Genomic DNA, 27,117 nt, shown 5'->3' with positions numbered 1-27,117 from the left:
TCTAACCGCTGGGAAGGAAGGAAGCAATAGCACTTAGTCTTACCGTATATACCGCTTCGCAGTGCTTTTACAGCCCTCTCTAAAGCGGTTTAGAGTCAGCCTCTTGCCCTCAACAATCTGGGTCCTCATTTTACTGACCTCAGAAGGACGGAAGGCTGAGTCAAACTGATCTATCGCTATTGTTGTATGTACACTGACAGCTTATGCACCCGAGACAAATTTCTTCTGTGTCTAACCACAGTTGGCCAATAAATAATCCTAATTCTAATAATTCTTAAGACAATAATGTGGATCAAGGAGATTCCAGGACTGTTTTTGAAGATGGAGAAGGCAGAATTAAAAACGGGTCCAGATGAAAAGCATTTGCCCATACAAAAGCACGCCATATGCCCACCTGTAAGAACAATACTGGTAGTCCTAGACTTACGACCACCATGGAGGCCAGAATTTATGTTAATAAGTGAGACAATTTTTAATAGCGAGTTTTGTCCCATTTTATGACCTTTTTTGCCACTTTTGTTAAGTGAATCACCGCAGGTGTTAAATCAGTAACACGGTTGTTAAGGGAATCCGGTTTCCCCATTGACTTGGCTTGTCAGAAGGTCGCAAAAGGGGACCATGTGACCCCAGGATGTTGCAACGGTCATAAATGTGAGACAATTGCCAAGCGTCTGAATGCAAACCATGGCGATGCTGCAAGGGCCATAAGTGTGAATCATGGCCATAAGTCACTTTTTCAGTGCCCTTACAACCTCGGTCAGTAAGCGAGGACCCCCTGAATGTATCGTTTGAGCGCTTGGTGCATTATGGCATCTCCGACACAGCCTGTCAAGGAGACAAACAGGGAAGATTCAAAAGCCGGGCGCCGATTGGCTAGGAGACGCGCCGATCAGATAGAAAGGCGGGCTCAGCGGGGGTGGCCGCCGCCGCCGATTGGCTCAGCGGTTTGAGCGGGAAAGGGGCGGCTAAAGCGAAGCCGGAAGAGAGGCGAGGCGCGTGGGCCGCGCACGCGCCGCCATGGCAGGCAGCGACTGGGACCGGCGGGCGCTGCCCATCTGCGTCGGGGCGGTGTTGGCGACCGCGCTGGTCGCGGAGGTGCTGGTGGTGCTGCTGCGATTCCATCCTCCCGGAGAGTCGTTCCCGTTCTGGCCCATCGGCTCGCTGCTTTTCCTGCTGACGAGCGCGCTGGAGAGCTCGCGCCGCTTCATCATGGCTTCGCCCAGCACGCGCGGCGTCATGCTGGCGGGGGAGGGGCAAGGATGGGAGTGAGTGGGAGTGGCTACCGGCGCCGCGGCGGGGACCAATGGGGAAGCGGTCGAGGGGAGGGGCTTATAAAAATGGCGGGGGGAAAAGGGAGCGGAGGTGGGGAGGCTTCAGTAATGGAGGAATTAGATCTCTTGAGAGGAAAATGGAGATGAAACCTTTCATTCTGGAGGGGAGGCTCTTTGCACGTGCTCAGGAACATGCTGTTTTTCCATTGGGCTTCTTTTTCAAGACTTCAGGGAGAAGGGAAAAAGTTGGGAGAATATCAGCCTTTCCCAATATGGAATGGAATGAGAATAGAATATAATACAGAATAGAATAGGAGAATAGAATAGAAGAGGATTCAGAATATCATAGCATAGAATAGGACAGAATAGAATATAGAATTAGAATAGAATAGAATAGAATAACAGTGTTGGAAGGGACCTTGGAGGTCTTCTAGTCCAACCCCCTGGGAGGAGCTTTAAAGCAAATGATACAACCTTTTGAAGTTTGTTGAACCTAAGGCCTCGGGGTTCCTAGGTTTATGTGGTCAAGGAGGCAGACAGCTGGGGGTTGATTAAGTGTAAAGGAAAGAAAGAGTAATGGAAGAAGGCATCATTTTCTCTCAGCCCAATCTACCTCACAGGGTTGTTGTGGGGAAAATAGCAGGAAGAAGGAGTATTAAGTATGTCTGCTGCTTTAAGTTACTTTCAAAATAATAAAGGGCAGGATAAAAATCAAATAATTCATCACGCGTATAGTAGTATTTGTGGACTGCAAATTTAAGACAGACCACTAGATCACACCAAAGGGACATGGACTACTGTTTGCTGCTCTCTAGTGATTGTGTCATGTATGCATTTTATCTATTAAATTTGTTTGCTGCCTATCTTGTTGCAAGGTGATGCTGGGCGGAGTACAATATATAAAAGCAACAGAATCAAATTAAAAATGCAAATTATAATTAAAAGGTTGGGAAGAAAGGGTAAGGATGTGCAGGTGGGGAGGTGGGATCTTCTATTGGTCTATCAATTGCATCATTTTTTTTTTCAAGAAGGATTTGGAATCTCAAAGGAAGACAAATGTACTCCCTGGGCTGAACCAATAATGCTTTATTGTCTTATTTATTTATATTCTGTCTTTACTTTTTTTATAAACAACTCAAGAAGGTGAATATATTTAATGTTCCTCCTCCTTCCAATTTTCCCCACAACAGCAATTCTCTAAGTTGGTTGGGCTGAGAGACAGAGGCTGGTCTAAAGTCACCTAGCCAAGCTTTAATGCCTTATGTGGAACTAGAACTCATCGTCTCCTGGTGATTGGTCCAAAGTCACTCACCTGGCTTTCATGCCCAAGGTGGGACTAGAGATCACTGTCTCCAGGTGCTGGCCAGGAGACAGTCACTCAGATGGCTTTCATGTCTAAGGTGGGACTAGAACTAGAATTCAGTTTAAGTCTAAGGTGGGACTAGAACTAGAATTCAGTTTAAGTCTAAGGTGGGTCTAGAACTAGAATTCAGTTTAAGTCTAAGGTGGGACTAGAACTAGAATTCAGTTTAAGTCTAAGGTGGGACTAGAACTAGAATTCAGTTTAAGTCTAAGGTGGGACTAGAACTAGAATTCAGTTTAAGTCTAAGGTGGGACTAGAACTCACTGTCTCCTGATGATCGGCCAAAGTCACTTAGATGGCTTTCAAAGCCCAAGGCAATACTAGAGCTCATCATCTCCTGGTGATTGGTCAGCTCTATCTACTCTTCCACCCTCTCCTAACATTCATTCTTTTGCCTCCTTCCAGTTACTGCTATGCCTGCCAGACCCACGTGCCGCCCCGCTGCAGCCACTGCTTTACCTGCAACGTTTGCGTCCTGCGACGAGATCACCATTGCCTGCTGCTCGGCCAGTGTTTGGGCTATCAGAACTACCGTTACTTCCTCTGCCTGCTGCTATACGGGTCGGTCGCCTTGCTGTACGGCAGCTTGCTCAATGCTAATGTGGTTTGGATGCTACTAGAGGAAGGCGGTCTTGCCCACACAATCCTCCTGCTGATGCTGCCTTGGCTGATGTTCTTGATGGGTAAGAACGAGTGAGAGCTTTTATTTATTCATTCATTTATTTAAAAGAAGAAGGAGTGGCGCGGTGGCCTAGAGGTGGCACACTTGCCTGACAATCAAGAGGCTATGAGTTCGATCCTAAGTAGAGGCAGATATTTCTCTCTGGGCGCTATGAGAATATATCTGCTGAACAAAATTCTGCATTGGTGACAGGAAGGGCATCCGGCCATTAAAACACTCTACTAGCTCCCTTCAATTGTCCAGACTCCACCCCACAGGGGATTATGGGGTCTGATGATGATTTATATACATTTTTTGGTATCTGGGATCCCACTTCCAAGGCAATGGCGAGGGGTGAGCAAGAGTGAATGCAGCCTGGATGTGTTGGTGAGAACTCACTGGTGTGTTATGTGACTGCCAACCCGTCTTAAATCTAAGATTTACAAGACCACCATCTGTCCTATTGCACTGTCTGACACTGGGCAGCAACAACAGGGACCGAAAGCTATCTCCATGCCATGGAAATGCAGATTGGATATCGGGCATCTCCCATCTTGACCACATCACAAAGGACACCATTCGACAACATTTTGGTGTAGTGCCAACTATAGAGAAGATGAGAGAAAGCCAGTTCCGCTGGTATGGATATGTCCAGAGAGCAGCACCTTCCACCACTGCCAAGACTGCCTACAAACTGGAAGTCAATGACCGGCGACCACCATCAACAAAGATATGCAAGCCGCAGGTCCTGCACCCTGGAGACTCAGCTGATCGTGCAAAGTGGCGTTCAGTAATCCAAAAAGCGAACCCTGCCCTTGCAGGAATACACTAGGAAGAACAAGATTTATTCGTTTCTAACTTATATGCCACCCATCTAGCCAGGACTTGATTTTGGGTGGCTTTCAAATAAAGAAAAACAATATAGATGATCCTTGACTTAACAACCCTTCATTTAGTGATCGTTCAAAGTTACAAAGGCACTGATAAAACTTACATGACTGTTTTTCACATTTATAACCTTTGCAGCATGCCTGTGGTCACGTGATCAGAATTTGGATTCTTGGCAATTTGCATGGATTAATTACAGTTGCAGTTTCCTGGGGTCATGTGATCCCCTTTTGCGACCTTTTAGAATGGAATAGAATAGAATAACAGAGTAGGAAGGGACCTTTTCTAGTCCAACCCCCTGCTTAGGCAGGAAACCCTATACCGTTTCAGACAAATCGTTATCCAGCATCTTCTTAAAAACTTCCAATGTTGGAGCATTCACAACTCTTGGAGGCAAGTTGTTGACCTTCCAACAAGCTAAGTTAATGGGAAGCTAGATTCCCTGAACTGTGTTACTTAACAACTGTAGTGATTCACTGATCAGCTGTGGGGAGAAAGGTCGTAAATTGTAGCAAAACTCACAATAACTGTCTCACTTAGCAACATAACTTTTGGGCTCAATTGTGCTTCTAAGTCAAGGATTAGCTGTAAAACATTAGAACAACAATAATAATAACAATTCACAATGAAAAGGAAATGGATAGGAAGGGAGCAAGATACACACAAGGGCAAGTCGGTCTTGTCTTAATCATGGCTGGCTGAGAATTCTGGGAGTTGAAGTCCACAAGTCTTAAAAGTTGCCAGAGTTGGACACGTCTGCTCTAGATGAAGCAGCAATAATTACGCCTCACCTTTCTTCTCTTGCAGGGCAAGTCAGTTTCGTGACCTTTGTCTACGCTTTTGTGACCGACATCTGTGTTGTGGGCTTCTTATTCTGCATCAGTTTCCTGCTGTTCCACAGCTTGCTGGCCCTGCGCGGACAGACCACCAAAGAGTGGTTTGAAGGAAATCGCCGATACCACCTCGGCTGGCGAAACAACCTTCGAGAAATCATGGGAAACCGCTGGCTGCTGGCCTTCCTGACACCTTTCATCACTTCCCATTTGCCGGGAGATGGAATCACTTTCCAAACCAGCTCTCCGAAAACAGAAGTGCTCTCCAGATCACGCAGCAGTTAAAGGTGCGTTCTGGGATTTTAAAACAATTGGGAAGTATGTGGGAATCAAAAAAGCCACGTCGATCTGGTTTGTTAAAATGATAACTGCAGAGTCACGCTGTGGCGAGATGCACAGCGAACAAATTTAATAATTACTACAATTTTTAGTACTATATGCAGGTATTCCTCATCTTAAAATCATTTATTTAGGTACCATTCTAAGTTACACTTTTGAAAAACTGACAGGACCGTTTTTCTTATTCAGTTGCAGCATCCCCTTCGTCATGTAATCAAAATTCGGATCCTTGGCAACTGACTCATATTTATGACAGTTGCAATGTCCCAGGTCATGTGACCACCTTTTGTGATATTTCTGACAAGCAAAGTCAATGGGGAAGCCAGTTTCACTTAGTAACTGTGTTACATGGTGGCGCAGTGGTTAAAATGCAGCATTGCAAGCTAATTCTGCTGACTGCCGGCTGTCAGCAGTTCGACAGTTTGAGTCTAATCAGCTCAGGGTTTACTCAGCTTCCATCCTTTCTGAGGAAGGCAAAATGAGGACTCAGATTCTTAGGGGCAATAGGCTGACTCTGTAAACCGCTCAGAGCGGGATGTAAAAGCACTGAAGCGGTATATAAGTCTTAAGTACTATTGCTATTGCTAACTAACTAAATAGCGGCAATTATTCACTTAAGAACTATGATGAGAAAGGCCAAAAAATGGAGTGGGAAATCATTTAACAGCTGCCCTGCTTAGCAACATAAATTTTGGGCTCAGTTGTGGTTGTAATTTGAGAACTATCTATAGTATTATAGTACTTTTCCAGATATTATATATTATAGATCTGCAAAACGTTTTGAAATATTGATTTTGCATCACATTATTAGTAGTTCTTGACTTACAACCACAGTTTTGAACCAGAATTTACATTGCTAAGTGGTTTTTTTCAATGAGTTGAATGTGATTTTATGACACACACACACCGTTGTTAAGCAAATCATTGCAGGTGTTAAGTGAATCATATGGTTATTAAGCAAATTTGTCTTATCTTGTGGGAATCAAAATGATCAGTCAAGTGACCCAAGGACATTGCAACCATTGTAGATCAGGGGTCCCCAACCTCTGGTCCGCGGATTGACACCGGGCCACAGCATGTCAGAAACTGGGCTGTTCAAAAAAGCGAAGCCCCATCCACGGATGCAGGAAACATGCAAAACCACGGCCCCTGCAGTCCGTGGAAAAACCTCTCTTCACGGAACCGTTCCCTGTTGCCCAAAAGGTTGGGGCCCATGTAGCTACTTTTGAATTTTAATCACATGACCCCGGGGATGCTGTAATAGTCATCGTCGTATGTCATGTTTTTCACTGCTGTTGTAACTTCGAACGATCACCAAACAAATGTTTGTCAGTCAATCTGTGTGTTCAAATTTGCTTATGACAGATTCTCTCTCTTCTAGGGTTTCCCCATCTGTAGTTACGAGGAAAGATGAATTCTCTTTCCTTTCAACAATGGCGCTCTTCGTTCAAAAGCAGACAACTCTGGGCGAAAATTCTGACGGTTTTGTCTTACATCATTGAAAGTGGAAGCAGTTTGATCTTGGAACGATGGTGACCGATTGCTTCCCCCATGCTCTCCCCCAGGAAGGGGGCTTGCAGTGCTTTCGTTTCAGTGATCTGGAAAGAAGGAAATTGCTAACGGGGGCAAGGGAGGGGGGACACTCGTGCTTGGCTAAACTGGTCTAAATGCAATGGTTAATAGGCAACCATCTTTCTCCTGGTCCAAAGTATATTATATTATATATGCGTCTGTGTATTTGTTTCTCTCCCCCTTATGTCCACTGCTCTGAAAATTTGCACACCCCTTCTTTTCCCAGCTTGGGAAAAATGGGAAGCTAAAACCAAAAGAAAAATACTGCCTAGAAATGGATCCAGGGACCAAAATCCAAGTTTATAATGCTTTGCATCTCAGTTGTTTTCTCCCCTTGCAGCAATTGTGAGATTGTTTCTTTACCCCCCCCCCCCTGAGCCCTAAGATCATGCACAAGTCAATAAATCTTACGTTGTGAAATATTAAGGCAGTGTTTCTCAACCGTGGCAACTTTTAACACAAGTGGACTTCTTACTCCCAGAATTCCCCAGCCAGCTATGCTTTAAGAGGGGATGGGTTTCAACTTCCAAAATTAAATCATGCTGGGATTCTGGGAGATGAAATTCACTTCCCTCAAAGTACCTTACCTGGGGAATTGTGGGAGTTGAAGTCCACCCATCTTAAAGTCACCAACGTTGGGAGATACTGTGTCAGGGAGATGAGATAGTTAACAATTTTCATTCTCCCTGTTCCTTCCCCACAATTGGACTGTTCCACCCAATATTGTCTACCCAAATGTGTCTCTTCCTCCTTTCATATCCAAAATCCCCAAATCCCCATAGAAATGTTTGCACTGTGAGAGACCCACAAAATGTGTGGGCATGGGGAAACGCAACATTGAGTGTGTTCTTTTTTTCTTTTCTTTTTGTTAGATTTTATCCACTGCGTTCTATGATGGTCGTTTCAATATTATTGTTTAATGCTTTTAATGTTTCTAAGCCACCCAGAGTTGTTGGATACAAGATGGGCAGCAAACAAATTTCCTAAATAAAGAAATAAAGCATTTATACAGTGGCCTTTTATATTTAGCCAAGCGTTGATTGCACTGTAAACTTTTCAACCCGAAAAATAAACTCTTCCCATTTCTTCAAGCTAGGTGTGCAGGCTATTATCAGTGGGGTTAATTTATTTGAATGTCAAGATAATGCGGTGGCCCTTGTGTTGGTGTGAACAACTTTGTGACGCTCAAAAGCAGCACTGTGCTTCCCAGATGTCTGCCTTTCTTAGCAATTTTGAATTACGTTGGCCTTGGATAAAGGATTAAAATTATATTTTTCATGAACTCTACAGGGAAGTGTGGGGCAAATGGCTATTTTTCTGTTTTAACGTTTCATGTAACTTATTGAGAAGAAGTAAAGAAATAAACGAGGGGGGAAAAAATAATGCAGTGATGCCATCCTTTTGTGATCTCTTTGTGTTGTTGTTTTAAGTGGCATTGTAGTTGGTTGTTCAGAGGTCCCCAGCCCCCGTGCCAGTACTGTACCAGTCCATGACCTGTTAGGAACTGGCCTGCACAACTGGAAGCAAGCAAGCAAGCAAAACCAACCCGTCAGGTCCATAAAAAAATTGTCTTCCACGAAACCAGTCGCTGGTGCCAAAAAGGTTAGCGACTGCTGGATTAGAGGTCTCAAATTTGCTGCCTGTAAGCCACACCATCTCTTTGTGTATTTTTTTTCACATTTTAACACCTTCGCTCTGTCCATGCTGATTTTGAAAACAAATTGCCTGCCCATTCCGAACGGAAAACAAATATTAGTATTACCGGTTCATGGAAAACGTTGCCAGCGATGTCCCCAATTTTTAAATCCTCTTTCTCTCTTTCTCAAGATCCAGCTTTCCTAATGATGACCATAGCTAGACTGCAGAAATCAAGAGAGCAACATAGAATTTTCTGTATCTTTGAAACCTAACACTTGGTTTGGATTTTTGCAACCCAGATGTAGCAGACCTAGGTTAGATGGGAATAAGACAGTGTTGCTTTGATCTGACTTAAAAAGTCAGGCTTCTTGTTTTATTTCTTTTTCATGTATTTATTACACTTTAAAAACACTCTGCTCACAGAGGGGTTTTCTTTACTGATTAGAGCAGTGTTTCTCTACTTCAGCTTAAATCTGGGTGGACGTCAACTCCCATGCTGGCTAGGGAATTCTGGGAGTTGAAGTCCGCACAGGTTTAAATGAACACTGGATTAGTGAAAGACCTATCATTTAAAGCACACCAAATGCCCCACTGAGCGTAAAACCTCTATTTGAGTCTCCTCTTAAATCTCATCGTAGATATAATAACCGATATATCTTTCTTTTCAGGGCCTGAGTTCCACCCTGTGACCCAGACTTGAGGTACAAGGCCCAGCTAGAGTTCAAATCTTAGCAGTGGTGTTTCCGTGGCAACGTCCGGCCTGTCCTGTGTCTTCCCTTTATTCCAGAACCCACTGTGTTGGCTGGGCTTGTTCTGAGAGAGGAGGACCAGTTGCTTCGGTAACCAGAGAGTAGCCAGGACTCTTCCGTGTTGTCGTGGGCACCATGTTGAACCCTCATCGCCAGTCTGTGCTGACCAATGCCTGTATCAAGCCCTCGGTGGACCCCATCACCCGGACCCCTGGCACCATCTATGAACCAAAGGGGCAGGTCCGACTTTTGGGTCTGCTTTCAGAAAATACCCCGTCGCAGCAGGTAGCTTGGGTTGGCCTGACACCACTGTTATGAGTTATGGGTTCATCCCCTTAACTAACCAGTTGAACGAGAAGAGCAGGCAGAGCCAGGGTGGTGGTGGAGTAAAGCAAGTCATCAGACTAGAATAGTTACGTTTCCATAAACGGTTTAAACCCAAGTCCTCTTAAATTCCAATGATCCTTATCTAGTGCCACTTTAGTACTGACGTTAGTTTGACTGGATTCTTATGTACGGCTTAAGCCGTACATCTAAACTGAAACTTTACCGATGGTCCTGATTTTTCACGCCTGACACTAGCAACGGAAGGATCTACCCAGTGCATTAAGCTTTGGCAGGGGCAAGGAGTAGCCAGAGCTACTAAGAAACTTCCTAACGGTGAGGACAATTAACCAGTGGAACTACTTGCCACCAGAGGTTGTGGGTGCTTCAACACCGGAATGTTTTTAAGAAAAGACTGGATAAGCCACCTGTCTGGAATGGTATAAGGTCTCCTGCTTGAGCAGGGGGTTGGACTAGAAGACCTCCAAGGCCCCTTCCAACTCTTATTCTATTATATCTTCCTTAGCATCTCTATTGATAGCCATCAAGTCCCCTCTTTTCCTCAATTCAGAGTTTTATTAAAATTGTCACCAAAGTAAGCCGCCCGGAGTCACCTTGTAGAGGGGATGGGCGGCATAGGAATGAAACAAATAAATAGAAAACCCTAAGATGCAAATAACAAATAAACGGGGGAAATGAAAAAAAGGGGAAGAAAGGTGTAGGTGTAGGGAAAGAAAGAAAAAAAAAAAACCCATTAACTCCCAACTTCTTTCTGCGGATTAAAATACAGAATAAAATTGCAGCTCCCGCATTTTCCTTTACCAATTTAAACAAATACTGAAGTTTCTATAGCAACAAGCCATTCATCAGCAAATGTTCATCAATTCCCTTAATGCATTTTACAGAAGCTTTTCATTGAAATATAAGACACTGTAAAGAGACATACTGATCTGAAGCATTATTTCATTTTTGTTGTTAGTTGCGAAGTTGTGTCCGACTCATCACGACCCCATGGACAATGTTCCTCCAGGCCTTCCTGTCCTCTCCCATCCTCTGGAGTCCATTGAAGCTCACGCCGACTGCTTCGGTGACTCCATCCAGCCCCCTCCTTCTCTGCCGTCCCCTTCTTCTTTTGCCCTCCATTGTTCCCAGCATGAGGCTCTTCTCCAGGGAGTCCTTCCTTCTCCTTAGGTGGCCAAAGGATTTCATCTTCAGGATCTGGCCTTCTAAAGAGCAGCCAGGGTCCTCATTGGTAGACCAATTATAAAAGTGCTTTAGATAATTGATCTGGTTCGTGTCCGCCTTCATTCCTTCAATTTCTGTCCTAACTACAGGTAATCCTCGACTTACACCAGTTCGTTTAGTGACCGTTCAAAGTTACAGCGGCACTGAAAAAAAGGGACTCATGGCCATTTTTCACACTGATGACCGTTACAGCATCCTCAAAGTCACGTGGTTCAAATTCTGATGCTTGGCAAGTGGTTCATACTTATGACCGTTGCAGTGTCCCAAGGTCATGTGATCCCCTTTTGCGACCTTCTGACAAGCAAAGTCAACAGGGAAACCAGATTCACTTAACAACCAGGTTACCGGCTTGTCAACTGCAGGGATTCATTTAGCCACTGTGGCAAGAAAAGTCGTAAAATGGGGGCAAAACGCACTTAACAAATGTTTCACTTGGCAGCTCACTTGTATTTACAACCGTTGCAGCGTCCTGCAGTCACTTTGAGACCTTCCTAGCTGGCATATGACAAGTCAATGATGAAACCGGCATGGAAAGTCACAGTTCACAGTCATGTGATGTCTCACTTAACAACCACAGTGATTTGCTTAATGGCCATGGCAAAAAAGGTTCTAAAATTGAATGCAGTCACATGGTGCCTCATTGAATGATGGCACCACTTTAATAACAAATTTTCTGGTTCCTCTTGTGGTCATACGTCAAGGACCACCTATAGAGGTAATCAATCAGAATAGAGCTGGAAGGAACCTTGGAGGTCTTCTAGTCCAACCTCCTCCTCAAGCAGGAGCCCCTATTCCATTCCAGACAGGTGGCTATCCAGTCTTTTCTTAAAAACATTCCAGTGTTGAAGCACCCACAACCTCTGGTGGCAAGCAGTTCCACTGGTTAATTGTCCTCACCGTTAGGAAGTTTCTTCTTAATTCCAGTTTGCTTCTCTCCTTGATTAGTTTCCATCTGTTGCTTCTGGTCCTGCCTTCTGGTGCTTTGGAGAATAGGTTGAGTCCCTCCTTCTTTGTGGCAGCCCCTCAAATATCAGAAGATTGCTATCATGTCCCCCCCCTAGTCCTTCTTTCCTCTAGATTAGCCAAACCGAAATCCTGCAGCCGTTTTTCCTATGTTTTAGTCTCCGAGCCTTTAATCATCTTAGTTGCTCTTCTCTGCACTTTTTCCAAAGTCTCAACATCTTTTTTGGAGTACGGTGACCAAAACTGGATGCAGCATTCCGGGTGTGGCCTTACTAAGGCTTTTTAAAGCGGTACTAATACTAAAATTGCTCTCTACATGGGGCTCCCCTTGAGATGCACCCGAAGACTGCAGTTGGTTCAGAATGCGGCCGCGCGGGCAGTCTCGGGAGTCGCTAGATACTCCCACGTAACACCTCCTGCACGGGCTGCACTGGCTACTTGTAGCTTTTCGGGTGCGTTTCAAGGTGCTGATTATCATCTTCAAAGCGCTCCATGGCACAGGACCTAGTTATTTGCGGGATCGTATCCTGCCCCACACATCCCTTCGGCCGATCCGCTCACCCAGAGAGGGTCTCCTCCGGGTGCCGTCCACCAGGCTGTGCCAGCGGGCGACACCCAGGGGAACGGCCTTCTCTGTGATGGGCCCGACCCTCTGGAATGACCTTCCCCCTGATATTAGAACAACCACGGACCTCCGCTCCTTCCGTAAGAAGCTCAAAACCCATCTGTTTAATCTAGCCGGCCTGGCCTAATTCCAGCTCTCCCATCTCAGTCTGTATTTTTAAATTTCACGGGTTGGTCTTAGGCTAAGTTTTTAATTTTTATAAACTTGTACAGGGGTTTAAAGTTTAATCCGATTTTAATTAATTAATTATATTTATTATTATTTGTATGGTTTCTAATTTGGTACCTGTACACCGCCCCGAGTCCCTTCGGGGAGAGGGGGCGGTCTAGAAATCAAATCAAATAAATAAATAAATAAATAAATAAATAAATAAATAATAAATAAATAAATAAATAATAAATAATAAATAAATAAATAAATAAATAAATAAATAAATTGTCCAAGAGGAACAGCATATTTCTCTTTCCTTAGGAGGAGTACCTGGATGCTGGCGATGGACTGCTCATCTGTATGAAACGCGCTAAGAAAAAAGCCCTTCGCCCCCTCTTCAAGGGCTGCTGGGAACCCGAACAAGAGGTCCCCGATGTCAGCGAAGCCTCAGATGCCGACCCCGATCAAGACGTAAACAGGTGAGTTGTGGTGAACGCTTTCTCTGGTTTTTAATCCTTTTTGAAATTGAAGTGCTGTCCGTGACCATTGAGGATTGGGGGTCCTCCAGGAAATCAAAGCCAGTTCCAAAGGGGTTGTGCAATCTATGAAAATCCAGCAGGTTCTGACAGGTTCTGGAGAACCGGTAGCGGAAATTTTGAGTAGTTCGGAGAAATGGCAAATGCCACCTTTGGCTGGCCCCAGAGTGGGGTGGAAACGGAGATTTTGCAGTATCCTTCCCCTGGAGTCGGGTGGGAATGGAGATTTTGCAGTATCATTCTGCTGGAATGGGGTGGGAATGGAGATTTTGCAGTATCCTTCCCCTGCCATGCCCACTAAGCCACGCCCACCAAGCCACACCCAACAGAAAATTGAAGTAAACAAAATTGAATTTCACCACTGGTGTAATGTGTATGTGGGAAAGACAGCGGGAGACAGGATGAAGGGCTGATGACAAGAGAATAGTCAGATAAGAGACAGCATAGCCTTCAGCTGCATAATGGATGGATAAAGAAGCTCAGAAGGGACCCTCCCTAGTTTCTCAGACTGTAAGGGAGGTGGGTGTCAGAATCTAGATCTATGGAAAAAGCTCCGACTGCAGGTAATCTGTAAAAGATCTTGGGAGGCAGCAAAGAAGCACTGCTTAGTGACGGTCAAATAAGAGGCAGCATACCCTCAACTGCATAATGGATGGAGAAAGAATCTCAGAAGGGACTGTCCCTAGTTTCTCAGGCTGTGAAGGGGTGGGGGTGTTGATAAAGATCTATGGACAGAGTTTAAGCAAGTGTTTTGTAATGGTCTGTGAGAAGAACTTGGGTGATGGAGTGAAGAAACCTGCCCAGTAATGGTCAGATAAGGGAATATAGCTCTCAGACAGGGCAAGAGGCTCAGAAGGAACCCTCCCTAGTTTCTCAGGCTGTAAAGGAGGGGAGGGGAAGAATGTAGATCTGCGGAAAGAGTTCAACTTTCACAAGTTGTGCAAAGATATATGGGGAACACCAAAGAGATATTGCCCAGGAATGGTCAAATAAGAGGCAGCATAATGCTCAGCTGTGTAACAGGCAAGCCGAAAGGCTCAGAACAGACCCTCCCTAGTTTCTCAGTCTGTAAAGACCTTGGCAGGTGGGGCAAATAGATGCTGCGAAAGGGAACAGACAGATAAAATACAACATTGCCCTCAGCTGCATAATAGATGTAAAAAGAGGCTCAGGTGGGACCCTCCCTAGCTTCTCAGGCTGTAAAGAGCGGGGAACAGAATCTAGAGCTACGGAAAGAGTTCAGAGTGTGTCAGGTATGTGGGAAAGACTTAGGGAAACAGAACAAAGGAGCAGTCAGATAAGAGACAGCATAGCCCTCCGCTGCATAACAGACAAGGCAACAGACTCAGAAGGGACCCGCCCTAGTTTCTCAGGCTGTAAAGGAAACGGCGGGAGAGTTGTACTTTCAGACTTGCGCGACCCTGTCAACGTGATTTTACAATACTGTAGAATTAGCCAGGGGTGAACTGCTCTGAAGTCTGCTACCGGTTCGCTTCATTAACGGTGTGCTACGCATGCACATGCTTTGCGCACTGGCGCTACCGCGCGGCAACGAAAAAGGATTAAGAAGCCTTTTCTGAGTCTGCAAAGGTAAGCAGAACAGCGGGGGGACAGCTGTGCCACGCGATTTAGATTCGCTAGAAAGCAGGATTTCCTACTTTCTAGTGATATAAATCAGTCCCACAGCTGATCGTCGGAGCTACTAGTTCGCCCGAACCGGTAGCATATATATTTTTTTAACTACCAGTTCGGGCGAACCGATCCAAACCGTTAGCATTTCACCCCTGGAATTAACTCCCCAGTGTGTTTCTTATCTGGTTTAGCCTGTGAGGCTCACCGCAGGTGTGCAGGATCTGGGTCTGATTTTAGCTCCACTTCCCCCCTAGGCAGCTGGAGCAGAGCCATGAATCTCCGCCTCCCGAAATCCCCAAAATAGCCTCTCGCCAAGGTTCCTTCCCCTTTCACTGGATGTGGGAGAGTTTTTCCATCCGAGGCCAGACCATCTGCCAAGACCAGGTTTTGGATAAGACCAAGAAGCTGACCTTGCCACGCACTGCGACTGCCCCGCCCCGGGAGACCCCTTACAATCCTGACGCCATCTTGGGCTCCCCAGTTCCCAAAGAGAGCCTCTGCATGGGAGTCCGCAAGTCTTCCAGAACTCCCGAAGTCCCTTGCAGCAGACCCCAGAGGTACTTGCCGCATATGGGCTTGGTTCCTAGAAGTTCTCTCCTGCCCCTCTTCTGGAAGATGGAAGCCCGGTCAGAAGCTCGGAAGCGGCAGCTGCGCCAGGAACGTCGCCATTGGTTGCATCTCACCCAGCAGCTCCTGAACCTGGAAGCGGGGCAGCGCCCCTCGCGGGAAAAACACCTCTCGCTCGAGGAGCTGGAAGAAAAACTCCGAGCGGAGATGCTCTGCTTAGCCACGGAGCCTGAAGAGCCCGTCCCTCAAAAGGAGAAAAGGAAATCCAAGACCCACAGCTCAACTCCCAAGGAGGAGCTGACCTTCAAGCCGGTCATCAATCAGAAGGTGCCCAACTTCAAGCATCTGCAAAAGCGCTTCCAAGAACAGCTGGAGCAGAAGAAAGAGCAAGGTGGGTGCAGTAGAGCCTCACGGGCAAGCAAGGAGTTTGCGAGGGCCACACCTGATGAGGGGAAGGGAGCCAGGTGAATGATCATAATAGTAATAGCAATAGTCTTATATACCGCTTAACAGTGCTTTGCAGCTCTCTTAAGCAGCTTACAGCCTCTTGTCCTCCAGCAATCTGGGTCTTCACTTTACCGACCTCGGAAGGACGGACGGCTGAGTCTACCTTCAACCGGTCAGGATTGAACTGCTGGCAGTCGGCAGAATTAGCCTGCAATCCTGCATTCTAACCATTGGGAGGAAGGGAGGCAGGGAAGGAAGGAAGGAAGAGCAATAGCACTTAGACTTATACACTGCTTCACAGTGCTTCCCAGCCCTCTCTAAGCGGTTTTCAGAGTCAGCCTATGGCCCTCAACAATCTGGGTCCTCATTTTACCGACCTCGGAAGGACGGAAGGCTGAGTCTACCTTCAGCCGGTCAGGATTGAACTGCTGGCAGTCGGCAGAATTAGCATGCAAGCCTGCATTCTAACCACTGGGAGGGAGGCAGGGACGGACGGACGGACGGACGGACGGACGGACGGAAGGAAGGAAGGAAGGAAGGAAGGAAGGAAGGAAGGAAGGAAGGAAGGAAGGACAATAGCCCTTAGACTTATATACCGCTTCACAGTGCTTTCCAGCCCTCTCTAAGCGGTTTTCAGAGTCAGCCTATTGCCCCCAACAATCTGAGTCCTCATTTGACCCACCTCATCAACCTTGAGCCAGTGAGATTCGAACTGCCAAACCTCTGGGCAGGTGGCAGTCAGCAGAAGTAGCCTGCAGTACTGCATTCTAACCAGTGTGCCACCTGTTCTCAGCTTACTTAAGCCGTGGTGGCACAGTGGATAGAGGGCAGTACTGCAGGCTACTTCTGCTGATCCCCTACTGCCAGCAGTTTGGCGGATCGAATCTCACTGGCTCCAGGTTGACCACCGTGAAGTGAATCAGTTCAGTTGTTAAGCAACTCGTAGGGTCGTTGATCAAATCCGGCTTCCCTCGTTGGCTTTGTTTGTCAGGAGTCAGCTGGGAAGTTTACAAGTGGTGATCACGTGACCCTGGGACATTGCAACTGTCATAAATACATGCCAATTGTCAAGCGACCAAAGTCTGGTCACATGACCATGGGGATGCTGCATTAGAATAGAATAGAGTAGAAAATAGAATAGAATAATAGAATAGTAGAACAGAAAATAGAACATCGAATAGAATATATAGAATAGAATAGAATGTGGAAAAGAGAATAGAATAGAATAGAAAATATAGAATAGAATAGAATGTGGAAAAGAGAATAGAATAGAAAATATAGAATAGAATAGAATAGAATAGAATAGAATGTGGAAAAGAATAGAATAGAATAGAAATATAGAATAGAATAGAATGGAAAAGAGAATAGAATAAAATAGAAAATATAGAATAGAATAGAATGTGGAAAAGAGAATAGAATAGAATAGAATAAGAATAGAATAGAATAGAAAATATAGAATAGAATAGAATGGAGAATAGAATAGAATAGAAAAAATAGAATAGAATAGAATGTGGAAAATAGAATAGAATAGAAAATATAGAATAGAATAGAATGTGGAAAAGAGAATAGAATAGAAAATATAGAATAGAATAGAATAGAATGTGGAAAATAGAATAGAATAGAATAGAAAATATAGAATAGAATGGAAAAGAGAATAGAATAAAATAGAAAATATAGAATAGAATAGAATGTGGAAAATAGAATAGAATAGAAAATATAGAATAGAATGTGGAAAAGAGAATAGAATAGAGAATAGAATAGAATAGAGAATATGGAATTGAATAGAATAGAAAATAGAATAGAAAATAGAGAATAGAATAGAAAATAGAGAATAGAATAACTAGAATAGAATAGAATAACAGAGCTGGAAGGGACTTTGGAGGTCTTCTAGTCCAACCCCCTACTTAGGCAGGAAACCATACACCACTTCAGACAAATGGCTACCCGACATTATTCTATTCTGTGAAAAACGGTCATAGGTCACTTTCTTCTGCGCGCCGTTGTTATCGTCAAGCAGTCGCTAAGTGAGCTGCTGTACGTCGAGGGCTGCCTGTACGTCTTCTCTACCTTTTCCAGGAAAACCGACTGTCTGCAAGCCGTTCCGCCTTCATTCCAGCAGCTCTCAGCCTCTTTCGGAAGACGAGGAAAAGAAAGACCAGGAAGATTTATTTCAGGACCTCCGGCGGCTTTGGAGCATACACTGGAGGGCCCAGTCTTGTCCAGATTTTGAACCCTCCTTGACTCATCAAGTGATGCCCACCAAGACTTCTGATAAAAGACAGGAAGCTAACAGGTAGGCCTGCGCGCTGCTTTCAGTGTTCCCCCGCAAATAATTCTGGGGCTTTCAATAGCGGCGAATATTTATAGCTCGGGTATAAGATGAGTGTCAGGGGAAGATATTACCCTGAACTAGATGAGGCTTAGACCGCGGCGTTTCCAAACTGCATTATCTTTAAGGTGCGAAGAAAAGAAATAAAAATTCTGGAGAAACATATTCTAATGAAAAACAAACTTTAATACAAAAATAAGAAATGGAAATAAAACAAAAACTAACTAATTGTTACATTTTGGCAAAACAATTCTGTCTCCCAGTTTCCTGGTAGACGGACAAAGATCAAAAGGGAAGAGAAGTCTCTGGAATGTGTGAGGTAATAAACATGTTGAGCATGCACAATAAATCATTGTCAGATAAGAACTTATGGCCTGCGCAGTAACTCTTTCAGTAATTATTCAGTTCAAGCTAGCAAACAATTTAACGCAGTGACAATGAGGCCGAAGGTTTGTTCTCCAAGCTTGTGGGTTGGTTTCCAAACGTTTAGTTACCAGGCTAGGCAACAAGGCACCCGAAGGCCAGAGAAGGAAGAACGGATGGAAACTGACCAAGGAGAGATTCAACCTAGAAATAAGGAGGAATTTTCTGACACAGAGAACAATCAACCCATGGAACAGAAGTTGCCTTTGGAGGTTGTGGGAGCTTCATCCCTGGAGGCTTTCAAGAAGAGATTGGACTGCCCTCTGTCAGAAATGGTGTCCGGTCTCCTGCTTGGGTGGAGGGTTGGACTAGATGGCCTACAAAGTCCCTTCCAACTCTGTTAATCTGAACTGGGCATGGCTAGTCTAGTGAAGGACCAGGGGAGACAGGAAAGCAGCCTTCCAATATTTGAGGGGCTGCCACAGAGAGGAGGAAGGGGGTCAAGCTATTCTGCAAAGCCCCTTTGAAGGCCAGAGAAGGAAGAATGGATGGAAACGGATCAAGGAGAGATTCAACCTGGAAATAAGGAGGAATTTTGTGACAGTGAGAACCATCAACCCATGGAGCAGAAGTTGCCTTCAAAAGTTGTGGGAGCTTCATCCCTGGAGGCTTTCAAGAAGAGACTGGACTGCCCTCTGTCAGAAATGGTGTAGGGTCTCCTGCTTGGGTTGAGGGGGATTGGACTAGATGACCTCCAAGGTCCCTTCCAACTCTGTTAACCTAATCTAGACATCTTCAGCGGAGTTTAGGGGATGTCAGTGTCAGGATCCATCAAAAAACCCACCACAAGACTCACGGATGACATAGTGATGACCCATCACAATACTTGGCACACCCACACCTGAATCGTTTATTAAAACGAAGGACACCAACCCTGACATCCCCCAAACTCCGTGGAAGACGTTACCTAGCCTGGTAACGGAAAGTTCAGAAAGCAACCCACAAGCTCAGAGAATGAACCTTCACCCTCAATCATTTGGGGTATATTAGATGAATAAAAATAACAGCAGTGAAAACTACAAACTTGTCAGCTGAAGAACTTAGGTAGAAATTGTCTCTACCTGGGACCGGGAAGCTAAAATGAAGATTTTGCCTTGCAGTTCAAGTTACTGAACAAACTTCAGCATTTGGGTTAACCCATGAAACTCTGGTTTAGTGAATCACAAGTCAGTTTGTTTGGCAAATCCATGCACCGTCTGGGTAATAGTTAGCTATTACAGGTAATCCTCAACTTACAACCACGATTAAGCCCAAAATTTCTATTTACTAAGCGAGACATTTGTTAAGTGAAGTTTGCCCCATTTTAAGACCTTTCTTGCCACAGTTGCTAAGTGAATCAGCTGAATTTCATGGCTAAGGTGGATTAGAACTCACAATCTCCTGGGGATTGATCCACAGTCTCCCAAGCTGGCTTTCATGGCTAAGGTGGGACTTGAACTCAGGGTCTCCCACTGCCGAGTCTAGTTTTGTACCCATTGCAAGCCTGTCCCTGTGACTTCCCCCATGTCTTGTGTTCTGACTGAGGCTTCCCAAGAGCCTGAAGCAAATTCCTCGTCCTGACAAAAACCCCTTTTATTAATTGACTGTGAATTCTGCTCCTTCACACCCAGCAAAGTCTTTCAAGGGAGGATTTACGGTCACAGACCTTATCTGGCTTGGAGAGCTGCCAGGCTGATGTCTGCAGAACTTGGCCAGGAGTCTCGGAGAGTCACAAACCAATTAAAGCGAACTAATGGTCTCCTGCAAACTCCACTCCCCTTTCGCTCCTCTTTTATTTCCTCTGGGAGGGGCCATTCATCGTCCACCTGTGGCCTTCTTCCCAAGTCGACCCCTGTTCTTTCGCTCTTCCCTTCGTCTGGCAACTCAGACTCCAAGACTGGCCCATGTTCCTCCCCAACCTCCTCACTTTCCGAATCTGCTGCTTTCTTCGCTGGCCGCTGACAGGCCATAACAGTTCCCTTCTTGGAGTATTTCCCCATGGCGTCAACTCCAGTCTCTTTGTCTAGGTTGCTTCTGCTGGAATGGGAGCGTCGAGAACAGCAGGAGAAACACCGGGCTGAGCTGCGCAGATTGAAGGCGCAGCACATGCAGCGGGAAGTGGCCAAATGCTTGGCAACTTACCGGAATAAAGGATGCTCCATATCGGTCCAGAGAAGGCGGGAAGAACTCAAGTGAGTATCTCTACTCCCATCCCACCCGCATCTTCAAGACATCTCACCACTTGCTGGATCAAGATGCTTATTTTGGTACCGGGATGGGAGACCACCAGCAGATCCCGGCAGGGAAGCTAGGAAAATTAACTGAAAAATTAGCTCAGATCCAAAAATGGAGTGGCCAAAAACCTATAGGAATAGATCTTTGAAATTCAAGGAACAAACGAAGTGGCAGAGAAATTATTCTACGTTAATGACAAGGGCTGGAGGCTCACACCATCACCTTGAAAAGAAAAGAAAAAAAACTTTTAAAGAACATTTTAAAAATATTTATTAATTGACTGGATTTATGCGACCATTTATTGCGTGTAAAACTCTGAGCAGCTTTGCAATAAAATTTATAAATACAATTTGTAAGCTTTGTTGAGCAATAGCAATAAGTCTTATATACCGCTTCACAGTGCTTTTACGGCCCTCTCTAAGCAGTTTACAGAGTCAGCCTCTTGCCCCCCAACAATCTGGGTCCTCGTTTTACCGACCTCGGAAGGATGGAAGGCCGAGTCAATCTTGAGCCTGGTGAGATTTGAACTGCCAAATTGTAGGCAGGCAGCCGGCAGGCAGCAGAAGTTGCCTGCAGTACTGCAGTCTAACCACTGTTAAGCCATGGTTTAGTGGCAGTTGTGATGTTATATACCACAGGTAGCCCTTGTCGTAAGCCATTTATTTAACGACCGTTCAAAATTACAACAGCACTCAAAAAAAACAGCCATTCCTCGTACTTATAACCGTCACAGCATCCCCATGACTAGGCGCTTGGCAACGGGCATGTATTTTGGATGGTTGCAACATCATAGGGTCATGTGATTGCTCTTTGGGTCCTTCCCAGCCAGCTTCGACAATTGGGTAAAATGGATTTGCTTAATGACTGCCCGATTCACCTGTATTTGCTTAGTTTATTGGGTTTATATACCCACCCACCTCACAAAATACGACTGTAGAGTCATTTATTAAGTTTATATGCTGCTCATCATGCATTCTTTATTTTTTTTCTTTATTTCCTTGTTTAAAGCATCCAAACCCAGTTAATTCATTAAGTTTTTAGATTACCAAGAGTTGGAAGAGAGCTTGTAGGTCTTCTGGTGCAAACACCCCCCGCCCAAGCAGGAGACCCTATACCATTTCTGACAGATGGCAATCCAGTCTCTTCCAGGGATGAAGCTCCCACAACCTCCGAAGGCAACTTCTGTTCCATGGGTTGATTGTTCTCACTGTCAGGAAATTCCTCCTTATTTCCATGTTGAATCTCTCCTTGGTCAGTTTCCATCCATTATTCCTTCTCTGGCCTTCGGGTGCCTTGGAAAATAGCTTGACCCCTTTCCTCCTCTCTGTGGCAGCCCCCCCAAATATTGCAAGATGCTCTCCTGTCTCCCCTGGTCCTTCCCTTCCCTAGACTAGCCAGGGCCAGTTCCTGCAACCGTTCTTCATATGTTTTAGCCTCCGGTCCCCTCATCATCCTGGTTGCTCTTCTCTGCCCTCTTTTTCTAGAGTCTCAACCTCTTTTTTATAGTGTGGTTGTTCCTGGATGCTTAATAATGAATAATTGGATCTGGTTTATTTTGGCTTGTTGCAAACATCTTTCTGCTCCCGGCCTGATGCTGCATTTTCAGACTGTATAGAGGAATGTCCATTTAGCCCTTCTTTCCATGTCCTATATAGGAAGCAAGAGAAACAGCGCATGGAGGAATACATGATCCAGCTCCAGGAGATGCAGGATCGTGTAGAGAGCCGCCCGTATCTGTTTGAGAGAGTCATGCAGGTGTGTGGCGCAGGACCAGACATCGTGGGTGCCAGCTGTGGTGTTAAATACTCTCTTCAGCCCCGCCTCTCTGGGCAAAACCCTGCCATGGTGACAGTCCAGGGAGAATCCATACCAGTAGAAGAGAATATTTGTAGCTGAGGATTGAACAGGGGGGTCCTGGGTGTTCTCTGAGCTTGTTAGTTTTCCTCCATACGTTTCATTATCTGACTGGGTAACACCATCAGTGCGAAGGGGTGTGGGGTTTACTCCCTGTTTATATGCAATAGCTTGCCTTGCCAGTGCCGATTGGCATATTGTTTACTTCTAGGTAGAAGAAAACAGGATTTCCACCAAAATTGACAGGGCAAGCCACCGTATATAAATAGAGAGCAAATCCCACTCCATTTTAGCAATCGAGCTCAGAGATCTCCAAAGAAAACACGGTCGTCATTCTCCTCCTCCTCTTCTCCCTCCTCCTCCTCTCGACTCCCTTCCCTTCTAACCCTGATGATGTTCCCTAGTTGGGTCATGAAACATCTGCAAGAAAATCATCAAGCTCAGACTCCCTAGTTGGGTTCACACATCACACTCCGTTTTCAACCAAGAAAATCTCTGGCAGCCACTGCAATGTTCCTGCAACCTCTTCCCCTTTGCAAGCCATTTTGCAAGCGTGCCCCGATGTGCTTTCTTTCTTAAAAAACTTTTTTTTTTGTTTATGCAAACATCACATCTTTGCAACACATTACACTTCTTTTACATATCTGTTGTGATTCTTTTATCTGTACATATAAGTCATATATATATATATTTGTGTTGTATTTGTGCTGATAAATAAATAAGGGAGACTAGTATAGATCTATTTCAAGCTATTTAGCTCTCATCAGCTAGCCATACCCTTACTGGGATTTGAAGCATATCAGGGGTTGTGACACTACATACATACATACATACATACATACATATGCATTTATATTATTTCATACATCTTTTTTCTTCATTCTATATATAACATTCTACATATTCTATGTATTACAACCTTTATTACATTTGACTTCTTTTGTATCCATTTCCTATTATTTATTTGCTAGAGTCTATTTTTGTATTTCTATCTTTTAATCATTTTTCCGGTTTTGCGGTTGTTTTTTAATTTGTTGATCTTTCTTCCTATGTGCTTTCAAGCTGGCAAAAGCGGTATCTAAAAGATCATCTAGCCGTGCTGTGAACTTGGAGATCTGCTCGGTTTTTTGGTAACGCTGATGCCTTGGGTACAAACATCCATCCAACCCTCTCTTTTTTCCCCCTCCAGACGAACGCCCGCCAGGCCGTGGAGCGCCGTTTCTCAAAAGTGTTGGCCGCCCTGGGCATCGACGAAGAGTTGCTATGGAAGCATGCAGCTCGGCAGACTTTTGGCAAACTTGGCATCAAAGACATGTAAGGCTGCTGGAATGGAAGGGCTGGGTACAGCCCTGCAAGGTAGTCCAGACAACAAAACCCAGTCAGGAGAACTTGTTCTATCTTTATTGTAAGACTAGTCGGGGGATACCTGTGCTTCGCTATGGAACTATGTGATCGGGCTTAAATTGACAGTTAAAAATTGAACATTGATGAGTAGTTACGATTGGCCTCTCCTCTTCCCTTGTCTCCCTCAGGGAAGCCTCCGGAGGGCGAAAAACGACCGAAAATCAGTTGGCCAGCATGCGCGTACGCGCTGGAGCTGACAGGGCAACACCTCGCATGCCCTCAGAAATGGCTCCATGTGCCACCTATGGCACACGTCCCATAGGTTCGCCATACTGTCCTAGGATATTTCATTTTTCTAGTACAGGGGGTGGGTGCTAACTTCTTTCAGGGAAAAGGGAAGCAGACAGGACATTCAGTCTGTGGCTTTCCTGCCAGTCTCCCAACGTCATTCCCACATAGGTAAAGCTAAACCTTCCCCTTGCACATAGGTGCTAGTCGTTCCTGACTCTAGGGGGTGGTGCTCCTCTCCGTTTCAAAGCCGAAGAGCCAGCGCTGTCCGAAGACGTCTCCATGGTCATGTGGCTGGCATGGCTCAACGCCAAAGGCTGTTCCCTTCCCACCAAAGGGGGGTCCCTATTTTTCTACTTGCATTTTGTACCTGCTTTCTAACTGCTAGGTTGGCAGAAGCTGGGACAAAGAACGGGAGCTCACTCCGTTACGCGGCGCTAGGGGTTCGAACCGCCGAACTGCCGACCTCTCTGATCGACAAGCTCGGCGTCTCAGCCCACTGAGCCACCCCGCCTTCCTACATAGCATTAATCAAACTGAGCTCGCGCTCATGGAGCCAAGGGAAGGTGTGTGTTTTCCCCTAGCGATCATGCCCTTAATGCTTTGACTGCCACACTTAACTTTTCATTCCCGAATCAACCATTGGGCTTAGGTGCTCCTTTCTCCAATACCTGGGAGCTCCAACCTGTGATGTTTGTTGTTTCCAGGTATCAGAGCACCGAGTCCTTAGAAGAGTTCCCAAGCTCGATCTGAGAGGAAGATAGAATGGATAGAGGACGTTATTTGGACCTTTGCCTCCTGGATGTGTAATCTTAGACCATCTAAAAATAAATCTTAACGTTGAGAAGGAGAAGAGCCCATCTTGCCTTTGTTCACTCATGCGTATCCCTTCAACCTGGTGGGGAGCAGCATTGCTAAGCCTGCAGGCAGGCGGCCAGCAGCTGCGCCCCTCATCCCTAGGCCAGTCTCGGCCAGAATGTTGTCTTGTAGCCACACAGCTCTCCTGCACAAGCTGACTTGCGATGCTGTTAAGTGTTGTTGTTTTTTTAAATCAGGGCAGCCTGGTAAATTATATTGGCCATAATATGTCCAATTATGGGACGGAGCATACTGCTAAATAGCACTTAGCAATAGCAATAAAGCTCTCCATAGTACTTTCCAGCCCTCTCTAAGCGGTTGACCGTGTCAGCCTATTGCCCCCACACAAAATATCTGGGCTGCGTTGTCTCTTATTCTGTCAGGTGTGAAAGACTCAAATTTACTCAACTAATGGATAACTATTATTTGGGCTCTAGGTAGCGAGAGCACTTAGATACCACTTCACAGTCCTTTCAAGCCCTCTCTAAGCAGTTTAAAGAGTCAGCCTATCGCCCCCAACCATCTGGGTCCTCATTTTACCAACCTCAGAAGGACCAAAGGCTGAATCAACCTTGAGACAGTCAGGATCGAATGGCTAGCAGTGGGCAGAGTTAGCCTGCAATACGGCATTCTAACCACTGGGAAGGAAAGAAAGAAGGAAAGAAGAAAGGAAGGGCAATAGCCCTTAGACTTATATACTGCTTTTACAATGCTTTACAGACCACTCTAAGTGGTTTACAGAGTCAGTCTCTTGCCCCCAACAATCTGGGCCCTCATTTGACCCACCTCGGAAGGAGGGAAGGATGAGCCCACCTTGAGCATTTTTAGATTCGAACTGCCAAATTGCAGCCAGCTGGCAATCAACAGAAGAAGCATTATATATAAAGGTTAATAAAAAAGAACTACGTTAGATACAATTAAGTCTTGATTATTAGGGGGGAAATGTTATGATGCAGGATATAGTTAAATAAAGGAGGGATAATGATAACAACGTATATACAGGTATGGGTACAACATAAGGAAACTGGGTGTAAATTGTAAACAGTGATTTGGAAAGGAGGATTAGAAAAGTTTGTTATTAAATATTATGGATGTTTAGCTAGAATAGGACATAAGGATTCAGTGTTATTGGAGGATTTTAGAAATAGTAAATGAAATGCCAGTATGTGGTTATGTACTAAATCTTGGTATATTTTATGACGAAGGACGTTTAAACAATTATAGTCAAATGAAAATGGAGCTATGATGATGGTAACATGTATAAATATATCTGAGTTAAAATACTTGAGTTAATATGAATTATGCTTGTTGACTGTGGAAGAGCTGCACGAAAGCCTTTTTGTAACTAACTGATACACTTTCTACAGAAGGATGTGTTGTGTTTGTTTTGAAAATTAAAAATAAATATTATTTTTAAAAAGAAGAAGAAGAAGAAGCATGCAGGCCTGCACTCTAACCACTGCGCCACAGCGACTCCAAATAGCTTGAAATAGATCTATACTAGTCTCCCTTGTTGGTAAAACATAAATTCTACGCAAAAATTGTCTTGCTGTTAGCCAAGTAGTGTTAGCCTTGCGAGGTAAACCAGACAGAAATTACAACCAGATGCTAATTCTACGTTACAGATGGTCCTCGATTTACAACAGATCATTTTGTGACCTCCCAAAGATACAACGGCACGGAAAAACGTGAACTTATGGCCATTCTCCAGGCTCACGACCGTTGACGCATCCCCGTGGCCGTGGGATCCAAAGTCAGACGTCTGGCAATTGAGTCGTATTTATGATGGATGCAGTGTCCCGGTGTCATGTGACTCCCCTTATGCAACCTTCTGACAAGCCAACGGGACTAATGGGGACATCTTCAAGTGTGAAAAAAATGGTCATATAAAATCCCCAATTGCCGTTTGGAAAAACATCTTTGGGTTTAAGGGCTGCAAGTTTCTTCTTGGTCTCCTATTGTGACATCACCAAAGAATGCCCGGTCTTCTGGATGGAACCCCGA

The 27,117-nt window shown here is 45.0% G+C and overlaps 2 protein-coding genes across 8 annotated transcripts; both read left to right on the top strand.

Moving 5' to 3' along the window:
• The first annotated feature begins 983 nt into the window (after positions 1 to 983).
• On the top strand, positions 984 to 7,949 carry ZDHHC24 (zDHHC palmitoyltransferase 24). 2 transcript variants are annotated; one of them, XM_081968579.1, is made up of 4 exons: positions 984 to 1,265; positions 3,040 to 3,317; positions 4,991 to 5,303; positions 6,737 to 7,949. In XM_081968579.1, the coding sequence occupies exons 1-3, from the start codon at positions 1,018 to 1,020 to the stop codon at positions 5,299 to 5,301; spliced, it is 837 nt and encodes a 278-aa protein (XP_081824705.1). In that variant the 5' UTR covers positions 984 to 1,017; the 3' UTR covers positions 5,302 to 5,303; positions 6,737 to 7,949. The 2 variants fall into 2 exon arrangements, with proteins under 2 accessions (XP_081824705.1, XP_081824706.1); XM_081968580.1 differs by lacking the exon at positions 984 to 1,265 and adding an exon at positions 1,367 to 2,414.
• A 211-nt stretch (positions 7,950 to 8,160) lies between these two features.
• TSGA10IP (testis specific 10 interacting protein) lies at positions 8,161 to 26,953 on the top strand. Of its 6 annotated transcripts, XM_081968538.1 has the most exons (10): positions 8,161 to 8,529; positions 9,234 to 9,599; positions 12,943 to 13,100; positions 15,044 to 15,747; positions 17,880 to 18,096; positions 20,562 to 20,726; positions 22,425 to 22,524; positions 23,813 to 23,937; positions 24,963 to 25,282; positions 26,739 to 26,761. In XM_081968538.1, the coding sequence occupies exons 2-9, from the start codon at positions 9,450 to 9,452 to the stop codon at positions 25,006 to 25,008; spliced, it is 1,665 nt and encodes a 554-aa protein (XP_081824664.1). In that variant the 5' UTR covers positions 8,161 to 8,529; positions 9,234 to 9,449; the 3' UTR covers positions 25,009 to 25,282; positions 26,739 to 26,761. The 6 variants fall into 6 exon arrangements, with proteins under 6 accessions (XP_081824664.1, XP_081824663.1, XP_081824667.1 ...); XM_081968537.1 differs by lacking the exon at positions 24,963 to 25,282 and having other exon boundaries at positions 26,739 to 26,866; XM_081968541.1 differs by lacking the exon at positions 22,425 to 22,524.
• The last annotated feature ends 164 nt before the right edge of the window (positions 26,954 to 27,117 follow it).

This window comes from Natrix helvetica (genome assembly GCF_964273705.1).
Source record: "Natrix helvetica genome assembly, chromosome: 16".
NCBI lineage: Eukaryota > Metazoa > Chordata > Lepidosauria > Squamata > Natricidae > Natrix > Natrix helvetica.
Note: the sequence above shows the minus strand (reverse complement) of the source record. Positions and strands in the feature narration are given on the sequence as shown.